The 13,254-nt window shown below is 38.1% G+C and overlaps 1 protein-coding gene across 1 annotated transcript; it reads right to left on the reverse strand.

The window, feature by feature from the left end:
* Nucleotides 1-5,197: 5,197 nt before the first annotated feature.
* LOC125179223 (beta-1,3-galactosyltransferase 5-like) lies at nucleotides 5,198-5,959 on the reverse strand. The gene has a single exon (XM_047884650.1). It carries the CDS (start codon nucleotides 5,957-5,959, stop codon nucleotides 5,198-5,200), a length of 762 nt encoding a protein of 253 aa, XP_047740606.1.
* Between the last annotated feature and the right edge of the window lie 7,295 nt (nucleotides 5,960-13,254).

Raw genomic sequence — 13,254 nt, forward strand, 5'->3', positions numbered from 1 at the left:
CTTGTATCGCCCGATGTCGTCGGCCGCTTGATCATTGGTTCGGTGGCTGCTTATCTCGTAGCGAGGTCAGCTTGTTTTATTTCTTAGCAGGTCTCCCTTTTCTCATAGTTAGGTCATTTTGTTGGATATCTTGACAGGTCTGGCATATCTGGTCTCCCTTATCTGGCAGGTCTCCCTTATCTCGTAGCGAGGTCAGTTTGTCGGATCTCTTGGCAGGTCTTACTCATCTCCTAGTGGGGACAGCTTGTCCGATCTCTTGGAAGGTCTGGCATATTTCGAGTCGATTTCGGCTTGCCGGATATCTCGGCAGGTTTCACTTATCTCGTCTCGATCTCGGCTTGTCGAATCTCTTTGCAAGTCTTCCTTATCTCATAACGAGTTTGGTTTTCGGATCTCTTGGCAGGTCTCCCTCATCACGTTGTGGGATTGGCTTGTCGGATCTCTTGGCAGGTCTCCCCTTAATTCGTAGTAAGGTCGGCTTGTCAGATCTCTTGGCAGGTTTCACTTGCTATTATCCGTCGCTCTGAAATAGTCGTTCTTCGTCCTCGCAGGAAAAAATCTTACTCTTCGTCCCTACGAGGCTAGTTGTCAGTAACTTCTACTACCTCAATCACTAGCCACAGTCTCACAGACCGTCATGCGACTGCTTCCTAGGCCGTGCGTTTCTAAGAGCTACCCCTCGTCGTCACCTCCAGCCTTATATATGGCCTACGAGCGGGCAACCTCACTAGTTGTCAGTTCTCAATATTTCCCTACATCTAATCTTTAATAAAACCTGAATTTCCTACACTAATAAGTCTGTGATTACTTAAGACGAAGAGAGCGGGACAGCTCGTTCATTCCCAAAGAATCTTAGTGAGTAAAGGAATTTTTTAATCAATAAATTAAATCCATATTGAGACCTCACATTCACTTTGTAATATTAACACGAGTTGTTTTTTTTATTTTTTTTTGGTTAAGGAAACTTTGCCACCATACCTTTAAACAGATAAAATTACTACCTGATATATCACTTTTTTGCTTATTCCCTCTTTTATTTAAAAAATTTACATATAATGTTAAAATATGTGGATGAATAAAACATGTAAAATATGTGAAAAATATATGTAAAATGTTATTTCAGTGAAAAACATTGTATATAAAATGTAGAAAAAGAAATTTTACATCACACATGGTTGTCTAGTTCTGGTACATAGAACTGGTTCCTCTTTGAAGCTATTTTTGGAGGATTCATCTTTTGATGAAGATAAATCGTAAGTCATGTAGGCAATCTTGTTTCTCCGGCCAGCGCGAAAACTTGAATTTCTTTTCCATGCATTCAACTGAAGGTCCTTCTTCAGATAAGCCGATAATTTGCCAGGGAATTTCTGTTCATTATATTCAACAACCCCAAAGTTATCAACAGCAAAGTCTTCATTGAAGTTTCAACACAACTTGTGTTTCTTCAGCATTTGGCATATGAAAAGATAAATGCCTGCTTATTATTGCGATAATTCTTCCAGACCACGAAAAGTTTTTCGCTCTGCCCATCAGACTCTAATATCATCTCAACATCAACTTCGTCTGTAGTAGAGTTGCACCTTATTTTAGTTTTTATTCAATTGCAGACAATTAAGCACTAAGTCAAGATTAAATAAGACAATAAAGCACTAAATCACAATCAAATGCAGATAATTAAGCACTAAGTCACGATCAAATGCAGATAATTAAGCACTAAGTCACGATCAAATGCAAATAATTAAGCACTAAGTCACGTTCAAATGTAGATAATTAAGCACTTAGTCACAACCAAATGCCGACAATTAAGCAGTAATCTTCAATCAAATAAAGACAATTAAGCACTAAAATTCGATTAAATAAAGACAATTAAGTACTAAGCTCCACTCAAATGCAGACAATTAAGCACTACTCTCGGATCAAATAAAGACAATTGCACTAAATGTCATACACTGACTGGGTTAGCACCATAGCTGATGTGTATACGAGGCCTTGACAGCGTTCTAGTGAGAACCAGGCAAAACTTTCATGATATTATCATGATTTGTTTGAATTTTTGGGCCAAAATTCACCAATTATAGGCAAAAGTTGCAATGAAATTGTCAAATAACATTATTTTGTAAATGATAGGGTAACATGGGGCAGCCCCCCTTTTTTAAACTAAATTTTTGATGAAGTTTTAATTGATATCAAGTAGTTCATTGTTTTGTTTAAAGGTACAAATAATGAGGAATGTATGATGTAAATTAAACGCCTATAGAGTTATTCAATTTTTAATGAAACACTATTTTGTAAAAAGTGTCAAAATGGGCCCATTGCCCCACCCCTGGGGCAATAGGCCCATGGGCTCGGAGAAAGGCGCCCACCCCTGGTCCCTTTACCACAATTGCATATTTTTCTTTAAAAATGATAAAACAACACTTTACAGTTAAAAAATAAGAAAAATATAATAAAAAATATGTCATGCATTCATTTATTAACAACTTAAAAAATCATATCCTTAACTTGAAACTTGACGTCAAAAATCTATCACTAACGTGGAAAAATATTTCATTGACATGAAAATATTTATTTATCACTCGAAAAATATATCCATGCCATAAAAAATTCATCCCTGACATGAAAAAATGTATCCTTGAGGACCTTGACTAGAAAAAATATATTTCGTTGATCAGAAAAAACTTCGTTACAGTTTCGTCCATAATCTATATATTATGTGCAGGGAATTCGTACTTAATCGTGACTTCAGCCAACACCATGAAAACTCGTTAACTTTTGGCTCATTGGTGTTGTCTGAAATCAACTTTTGACAATGCAAGAGTCAATAACTCGATTTGGGGTCAAATACGCATAACTAGAAACTAGAACCTGCTGTCTTGAGGCGGCAAATCAAAAAATCATGCAATATGAAGAGTAATTAGTAATTCAAAAAGCTAGTCATAGTTTTGAAAAGATCATTGAGGAATGAATGAGGCAAATCTAATGATGTATAACACCGGACTTCACAGAGGGGTATTGAGCCTCCATCCATGGGCGCATTGCCCCGTGACACGCCTGGGCCCATTGCCCCACTCGGTATCATTTCAATTTATATCGTGTCAACATTTTATTTTAAAGCTAATAGTCTAAACTTGAACTCAAAATTATCTCTGTAAATATTACTCTCAAAATATACAGTGGGGGAAAATAAATATTCGTACACTTGAAAAATCGTATTTTAATNAAAAAGTTGTATTTAGTAGTAAAAAACTTTTATCTGGGCTACAACAGTTATTTGCGAATAATTTACCAACGCAAACTCTTAGCAAAACATAGAACTGTCGACCGGCGTTAAGAAAACACGGACCAATATCTGATATACTTAGCGAGAAACCCGCTATGGGCCCGTGACCCGCAGTGGTCCCTTTCCCTTTGCCTTATGTTACCCTATATGTAATAGGCTTAATAAACGACAAATTCTTAAAAAAATGAAATATATATTATGATTACTCACTGACCATTTATTTTTAGTTCAATAATTAGTGTTTGTAAGTAAAATTTGACAAGGTTCACGACTTTCTCGCAGTGAAGATGGAGCAGTACTAGAAATAATAATAATAGCGATTTCAACGTTTAGCAGGCCGTAGGCCTGTTGCCGATTCTTAACATCGCCGAACATTCACAGCGTTTTGTCAATTCTGCTGTGCTTAACCGCCCGGCCTCCTTGCCGATTCTGACCAGAAACTGATGCACAGAGCTGGGATCGAACCCGCGCCTCTCTGCTCCAATCTTGGTACTCTGAACTTTAACCACTGGGCCACCCTGCCCTTGAAAGGTTGAGAAACATGGAACTTAACCCAAGCATCATCAACAATGAAGAAAGTGGTGCTAACTATCCTATGATTCATGAATCATGACATAGATAACTAATGACATGATCACACTACAGCACAACAAATCCTTTCTCTACTCTGAGCCAATGTTACACTTACAAGGTAAATTCCTCCCCCCCCCGCTGACGGTGTTTCTGTATCTGAGAATCTCCGGTACTACTGGATTTGCGAATTGGTTCCGTAGAATTGCATGTTGTTCATTTGGGCTCAGTCGATAATTGTAGACAGGGTTTCTTGCAACCTCTCGCAGTCTGTACTGTCCTCAATAGGCATCAGCACCCTAATGTCGTCCGCGAATGATTATGTCGAGGAGTGGCTCACTTAGGAACTTGTGGATCTGCGCCAATTACTCTCCTCCGACCCCCAGTAATGTAGTTTAGACTACGACCCATGGAGTGCTCTCCATGGGCAACTTCGTCAAACACTTTAGAAAAGTCTAAATACACTAGCTACGGCCTACGTCCAGCCCGGTCCTCACTTCCTGCTTGGCCAGAATTTGGTAGTGATGATACAGTGACAAGGACAAGCACGCGAGATTTCGCCTCAAAGTTGTCGTTTGTGAAAAATGTTCACTGTAATGTCATTGTCCGTGTTATTTTCTGTGAAAAATGTCAGCTTCGTCCATGTGTTGGTTCAACCTTCTGGTAACGACCTTCTCAAACCCCATGATTACATGTGATGTTGATGTTGCCGGCCTGTAATGTTAAAGTTGGTTTTTCACACCCCTTTGTAGATTGGAGTTATTGGTTCAAATTTTTGGCCACTAGGGAATATTTCTTCTCTCAACAATGCATGCTTTCCAGACCATAGTCAGTGGGGCTTTTATTGCAACGAAACATTTTTTTTTCAGCAACACTGCAGGGACTCCATCTGGCCTAGGAACCGAATAAGTCGATAATTCCTAGACATGCATCTCTTGTTCCGGGTTTTGGCACTTAAGTGTTCATCAACACCCGCCGCTCTGTTAGTTCTGAAGAAATTTAATTCATTTCTTCACACTGGAGTAACGTGAGTTGCTGAATACTTCTTCAAACTGTGCTCCTCGCATTTTGTATGTGTCCTGATCGTCTTCAAAATGGAAATTGTTTTCTTCAAGAGGCCTAACTGTACTTATTTTGGCTTTTGACTGGGCATATTTACAAAAATGTATGTTGTAATACATGATGAAATCTATTTAAAAAATTGGTACAATTTCCTATTAAGCCATAACTTACGTTCCAATATTCATCGGAATCTTCGTACTGATCCATTATTCTCCAACTGAATAAATCATAAAGTTTTTCAATGCCACCCCTATAGCATTGCAAAAATACTTATGATAAAACTACTTATCTTGTAGGCTCTTTTTCTTGAGGCCAATGCACAATCTTCTTGAGGTCAATGTTTCGCCGTTCTATTTGCAGGTCTTGTGCCATTATCCCAGATACGAAGACGTCATCAACCCAAAAATATCGAAATTTGTGTGCGTTTGCTACCAGTTTCCTCACAGTTTCCATTGGTGCAATGTAGAAGTATCCACTCAAATAAGTAGGGTATTCATCACCGACATATTCCTTTTGCAATACTTGCCATTTGCTGATGGCTCTAACAGGATTCGTCTTAACTTGAGAAGTTCCTAGTAGAACGTTTTTGATGTCAGCGTACGTGGTCTTCAAAAGTTGTCGTATGTGAAAAAAGTTCACTTTGATGTCATTATCCATCTTGACTATGAACGCCGCACGAGAGCAAAAGCGCGTAGCCCAAGTCAGGCCCATGACGTGCTTGTATGTGAGATTGTGATAGTGATCCAGGAAATTGCCTTGGACAATATCATTAAACTTGTTGTTTTCCGCATCTATTTCGCTCTGATTAACCCGCGGATATTGTTTTTGGCTTACATTTGGATCGCCCATAAGGAAAGCTCTTCTCATACCAATTTCCGCCAAAATTTCCCGAGGCATTTGTTCTCGAAGTCTGTTTCTGTGATTGATGTTACTGGGGTGTGAGTGAACCAAAACAAGTGCCAACACATCTTCTGCTGAGCCATCACAAATTCTTGGATTTTGAAGGTACTCAAAATTGGTTAAATCGATGAGGATGTTGCTGTTCATATAATTTCCTTGATGCAAAAATCTTTCGTCAACAAGACAGCTCAAGCTGTCTTGTGAAAGCATCCCCAGCAGTAGCAGCATTAGCTGGAGAGAAACAACAGCCACCGCACCTCGCGCTAGGGAGCGCCATCGGCTTCGGAAGGGGAAAACAAGATATTGAAATAGTCCCTTGCACCTTTCCATGACGTTCAGGTCTTCACAAACCTCTTGAAATCCAGCACCCTGAAATAAGATGAAAAATGACATTTAATGCTACAAACGTTGTTACGCATTTGATCTATTCACGGTACTGTTATGAAAAGTGGTAGGTTATTAATTTTGGGAACTAATCTAGATGATTTCCTAATATGTTATCTTAGAGACAGTCAATTTCTTTGTAAGAGATCTAAAAGTGAAGGACAACCAGGTGGCTTCCGAACTTTTCTGTTACTCCCCACTCTGAACTAGTGGAAATTTCTACGCCCCTATGCTCATGACTTCTTGAGTCATAATGCTAAAATATATTCATTTTCATTATACCAGCACATAAAATCAGTATTTCTTGAAATGAAATAATATGAATAAAATCAAGTGAAAAAATAATAAAATTAAATAGATTTCATCGTTACACTAGTAATTCTTGAGGAAGGAAGAAGTCCTCATAATATGTTCCTGCTTGATGGATGCAATTAATGTACCGATTTTGAACTGCACTGCTTCCAAAGCAACGATTTCTCTTCACTTCCCAATCTTAAATCCCCTTAAATGTTGATCTGATGTCTGTACAATGGTTTTATAGACGCCACAGCCGAAAAGCTGGACCGCAGAGACGCAATGTGGCTAATCGGACATGAAATAAAATTATTTTAGGGACGTTACAGCCCAGAAGAATGCACCGCCGAGACACAATTGGACAAACGGAACAATAAATGCAAAACTTTCTGCGCACACAAGGAAAATTCACAGTACTATCCTACCAATAATCTATTGTATGAGCAGAAAAACTAAGTCAATCATGAACCGTTGTAAATCCAGTGGAGATGGAAGGCAGGTAAGAAACAATAGGAGTCATATACATAAAACCTGAACTCATTTTGTTTTGAACAAAGGAAGTGAACAGTTAACTGTGAACGCAAACGAGAGTAGAGATATTATTTGTATTTGTAAAATCACAGAGGGGAAGATTGTAGCTGCTGAATTTCAGTTATCAGGGTTTGATTGTTTACATTACTTAAATGAAGAGCAGTGCAGCAGAGGTATAGCTATCTGGGTCAATAGCTTTTATGGGCTCAACCACTTGTCCGCAGAACAACAATCAGCTAAAGAATCAGTGTGGTCCGATCTCTCTCTCGAACAGATAGCCTCTTCGTTAGGGGTCGTGTTTAGATCATCAAACAGTGCTTTTGATAACGATAAAATAAAAAAAATATAACTCAGTACTCACTGCAGTGAGTGACAGAGAGCGCATTTTCTCGTCGACGAAAACACAGGGATGAAGAATTTATTCATTTTTGATGATATTGCTACGGAAAAGAATCAAAATCTTGCTGATAGTTTTTACACCCGTAGAAGACATAATAACTGTAGTTCAATTTGCTTATCCCAAAACTACCACATACTACCAAAACAAACCAGTAGAACGAATTCAAATTTATTAATTCTATTCGAGTTACCTTTCAACGATATGAAGAATATTCATAGTGATTACATTGATTGTGATATGCCCTTTGCAGATAGCATCGTTGACTCTCCGATCGAGTATGAACGCCTTCAAGAACAGACTAGAGCTAGACGAAGCTATGCAGGAGCATATGTTCAGTCTTGAAATGCCTAGCACCTTACGGACCAGACAATGTCTAGCAGCTATCTCAATCAGACGTCAGTTATGGAAAGATCTGGTTCCAAAGGCCGGATCCCTTGTGAATCAAGTCACCAGAAGTGCAGGAATCGGCAACAGGCCATGGGCCTATTTCTTTGGTGCCGACACTTCTGTTCTATTCTAATATGGTCTTGTTTTAGTTTTCTGTTTTCAATTAACTTGATTCGATTTCATTTGAAAATTATTGACAATATCTAGAAGAACAGGAGTAGGGGGTTCAACGAGTGTATCATCACAATCTGCACAAACGCCCCAAATCACCTGATCATTTACCCACTGTTGAGCATGCATGCACTTTTTAACCAATGCCGAGAACCCGGGACATTTAGCGAGAACCTATAGCGAGTATAACTTTGGACGATACTTCTTTGGGATGTATAATTGATTTAAATTTTTAAAATACTTTCTAGAACCTATGCGATAATGATAGCGCCATTCATATTGCACACAAACAGAGCTGTTACCACTGTTACATGATACACTTGAATAAGTGTGAAAGAAGAGGGAATGTTATCGCGCTTAAGATTCGACGTAATTACGCTGCACTCTGAGCAGAGAGGGCTATTTGCTGCTCTAACTCGGGCATGGTACGAATTGAGTCGCGATGAGCCGGAGTGCAGCTGGGAAAGGGAGCTTCTGGCCACTCTGTGGAGGTATTGCTCGCTGGATGAGATGGAGGGGTAGAGAATTTGAGGACCCCCCTCCTCGGGGGAGGGGCCCTCTTCCAGCAAATGAGAGAATAATGTCAGAATCGGGTTTGAAGCTTATTGTGTTTCATGGAACGGGGCCCCGATATCTGGGTGACAATGGGATAGTTGGGATGGTGTGATCGTAGGGAGCTGGTGAGGCACTGCGAGCAGGGGAAAGAGAGGTGTTCTGACACGGGTAAGACCTCAGCTTCGCTGTGCAGGTGAGAAGCGGAGGCCATTTGAAGACAACCCGTGGTTATGAGCGAGTGCAGAATTCCGTATAGTTTGCAACTTAGAGATGACCGAAGAAGAGACGTTAGGGAACCACACCGGGAAAGAGTAGGTGACGAGAGACTTAATAAGGGCCTGGAAAGTCACAATGAGGGTTTCCTTCTGTTGTCCCCAGCTGGTTCGGACAAGAGATTTGATTTGAGAGACGTTCGCTAGGCTCACAGAACCGTTACCAAGGTTAACACATACCCTACCATTGAAGACATAACAGTCATTCCAATACGTCATCCTTTCATGTACGAAGAGCCACTTCTAGTGTAATTTCCATGCAAGGATCGGAACTTGTAACAAGATGATTACGCGATTTCACGATGTGAGAGTGAGTATAAGCTGAATCCACATCCTTAAGTTCATATTTTTCTCCATTGTAATATAAAACTGCAAAAGTGTTGCATTAACGATAGAATTAGCCAAATAGTTATTGATTTTTCATATCATACGTAATTAGCATGGCTAAACAATATTCTATAACATTTCATAGGAAGGTAATAGGGGTGAATTATTTACTATACGAATTTCATGCGGTTAATAATGTATGCTCTAACGTCTCATGTGTGACAGTACTTGTCCGAGTTTTATCTCCCAAATTTTATTATTAGAATATTATCTATTGTAAAATAAATATCTTAATATCCCACGGCTAATAAGTATACAGATAGAGGAAATACTTATACATTCTAACTGATTGATTTCTTTAGTAAACCTGCATGGGATAGGCTGGTGAAAACGAAGATAGGCTGGTGAAAATGTTGAAACTTCTTTCCAAAAGCTTTTCACAGAACGAATTCCCTTTAAAATTCAAAAAGACAAAGGTCTGGAATTTATTTACAAGCCAATACAAGAGTTATTCAAGAAGTTAAAAATCCAATAGTTTGCAACTGAAAATGAAACTGTAGCGACCATGTATATATTATTTCTTCCAGTTACTCACGTAACTCATTTTCGAGGAACGTTGCTAGCCTAGTGAATTTTAACAGAGTTACCCATTAACTCTGACTCAACATTATTATCCATGTTATTGCTTTAAGCATCATTATCAATTAGCAACTGCAGTTGATATTCTGTTAAATATTATTTGGCTACATATTAATATTATTAGCACCGACCTAGGATATTACAACATCAAGTATTTCCAGTTGTCAATCCAGTCCCTGCAAAATAACAGGAGTTTTCCAAGAGACCAATGTAGTCTATAAATTATCTTGCAATAGCGAACGTTGTAGACTTCTCCCCAATATGGATTACATTCGGGCTCACAACCACGGGATTAAGCCGACGACTCACGTGCCTCCTTCAGTCTGGTGGACCAAGAAACCAGCTAATGGAAGCCCACAATTAACGAGACCATCACTCGTCCGGTGCTGAAAGAATGCACCAGCGTCGTCATGCGATGCCCCGACGCCAACAGACTCGCGATAGCTGAGGCCCTCATCATTAAGGATAGGACCCAAGCCATCAACCTACAAACTACTGGATTTGTCAGAACCTTGAGACTGTTTTCGGAGTAATTTTTGGTGTTTAAAATTCTCGATTATCTTCATATTTTTGTGATTTTGTAATTATTTATAACTATTTTGATTGGTGAGTAGTATCCTATTTACATAATTTTATACTTATGTCGATCCAAATTCCATCACTCAATGCGCCTTGTAACTTGATAATGAATGATTGATACATTCGAAACGTTGTTAAATAAATTAAAATGTCGATCGGTACGCTGATTTTCGATTTACCAGTTCAAACGAAAAATACTGTTCGATCTATTGAAAAAAAAAAACAAATAAGAAAATTGCAAATAAAACTAATTCTCTGATCTTCAATGACACCTGCTTAAAGGAAAAAATGTTGCCGACCCATACTAATATTTTAATAAAGGTAGGGTAACATGAGGCAGCGAGCCCACTGCGGGTCATGGGCCCACAGCGGGTATCTCGCTAAGTAGGGCAGATATTGGACCGTGTTCTCTACCGCCGGTCGAAAGTTTCACTGGGATGAAGTGTACGGACTTACGCTTTGCTAAGTGTTTGCGTTATTAAGTTATTTGTGAATAATTGTTTTAGCCCAGATAAAAATTTTTTGCTGCTAAATAAAACTGTTTTCGATTACTGTAGATGAAGCTTTTCAAATTACTTTCAATTATATTTTGAAATTAATATTTATAGGGATAATTTTGAGATCAAGTTTAGACTATAAGCTTTTAAAATAAAATGTTGACACGATATAAATTGAAATGATACCTAGTGGGGGCAACGGGCCCACGCGTGTCACGGGGCAAAGCGCTCATGGTGAAGTCTTGTGTTATACATCATTAGATTTGTCTCAATGACCTTTTCAAAACAATGACTAGCTTTTTAAATTACAAATTGCACTTCATCTTGCATGATTTTTTTATTTGCCGCCTCAAGGCAGCAGGTTTAGTTTCTAGTTATGCGTATTTATGACCCCTTATCGAGTTATTGACTCTTGCCTTGCCAAAAGTTGATTTCAGTCAATACCAATGAGCCAAAAGTTGATGAGTTTTATGGTGTTGGCTGAAATCACGATTAAGTACGGATTCTCTGCACATAATACCTGGATTACGAACGAAACTGGAACGAAGTTTTTTCTGATCAATTAAATATATTTTTTCTAATCAAGGATACATTTTTTTCATGTCAAGGATGAATTTTTTATCGCAAGGATATATTTTTCAAGTCAAGGATATATATTTTATCATGATTCTTGATTCATTTGGTGCTAGTAACCTACTCGTGATGACATGAGAAAGACAGTGCCATAAGTCATGCGTAATATGAGTTTCCCAAAAATTTAAAAGCAAAGAATAGTCCACAAAAATGCATATCTTCATAGAACAGTGGCAAGCATTCTTGCCATACTTTGATCGTACTAAAGAATTGATGTCATTTGTTAGCTTACATTGAAAGTTTACTAAAAATTTAAACGAACTTGCAAAAAATTTAAAATTTAAAATTGCTTTTAAATTTTTAGTAGACTTGCGATTTAAGCAAACATGTCACATTAATTCTTTAATATGATTTTCCCTAGCAATGATCATAGCTTAAATTATATTTTGAAAGTAATATTTATAGGGATAATTTTGAGATCAAGTTTAGGCTATTAGCTTTTAAAATAAAATGTTGACACGATATAAATTGAAATGACACCTAGTGGGGGCAACGGGCCCACGCGTGTCACGGTGCAAAGCGCCCATGGTGAAGTCTTGTGTTATAAATCATTAGATTTGTCTCAATGACCTTTTCAAAACTATGACTAGCTTTTTGAATTACAAATTGCACTTCTGTCACGGCATCAGATCTCTGGCTACAGGGATTTCCGCCGTGGGTTAATCCAAAAGTCGTTTCCGTGAAACTTTATTGAAATCTTGGGTGGCAACCTAAACGACGTAATCTGCAAAAAAATGATAAAGAAATGATTTACAATTTGTGCTATTCTTTACAGACTCAGATAACATTAACTCGACGAATTCTATATCGGAACTATAAAAATTTCTAAGAAATGAACAATGGCTGGACAAGGTAGTGCGCATGAAACGTCACTGAATGCCTAGCTTTGAGTATTCAATAGGAAAACGCATACTTAATCGTTAACACTGAAATTTATAGCAAAATGAATGCACAACAAATAATCTGATGGTCACAGAATTAAAACTCACGAGAATTGCGGCTCCATCATAAAGACGTGAATGAACACTGAACAGTGGACAGACATGAAGCGGAGCACAGCCGACTTCCAAGTCAAAGTGAACAATGACGAGCAAGAGCAATAACGCTATGACGTGCAGCGTCTCTAAACTGAAATTACAAATTACAAAATTTATCGCAGGAGTCAGGATTATCGTAGCATGAAAGTAAAAAAAGGCAATGGGATAGGTTTATCCCTATTAGCTGTAAATAATTGAATTTAACAAAAGGGAAATTTCGCGGGCGCGACAACTTCATCTTGCATGATTTTTTTATTTGCCGCCTCAAGGCAGCAGGTTTAGTTTCTAGTTATGCGTATTTATGACCCCTTATCGAGTTATTGACTCTTGCCTTGCCAAAAGTTGATTTCAGTCAACACCAATGAGCCAAAAGTTGATGAGTTTTTATGGTGTTGGCTGAAATCACGATTAGGTACGAATTCTCTGCACATAATATCTGGATTATGGACGAAACTGGAACGAAGTTTTTTCTGATCAACTAAATATATTAATTTTTCTAGTCAAGGATACATTTTTTCATGTCAAGGACGAATTTTTTATCGCAAGGATATATTTTTCAAGTCAAGGATATATATTTTCATGTCAATGAAATATTTTTCTTCACGTCAGTGATAGATTTTTTAAGCCAAGAGCATATTTTTTCAAGTTTTTATTTTTCAAGTTATTTTTTATTATATTTTCTTATTTATAACTGTAAAGTGTTGTTTTATCATTTTTAAACGAAAAATATGCAATT

This window comes from Hyalella azteca, unplaced genomic scaffold (genome assembly GCF_000764305.2).
Source record: "Hyalella azteca isolate HAZT.00-mixed unplaced genomic scaffold, Hazt_2.0.2 contig15794, whole genome shotgun sequence".
NCBI lineage: Eukaryota > Metazoa > Arthropoda > Malacostraca > Amphipoda > Hyalellidae > Hyalella > Hyalella azteca.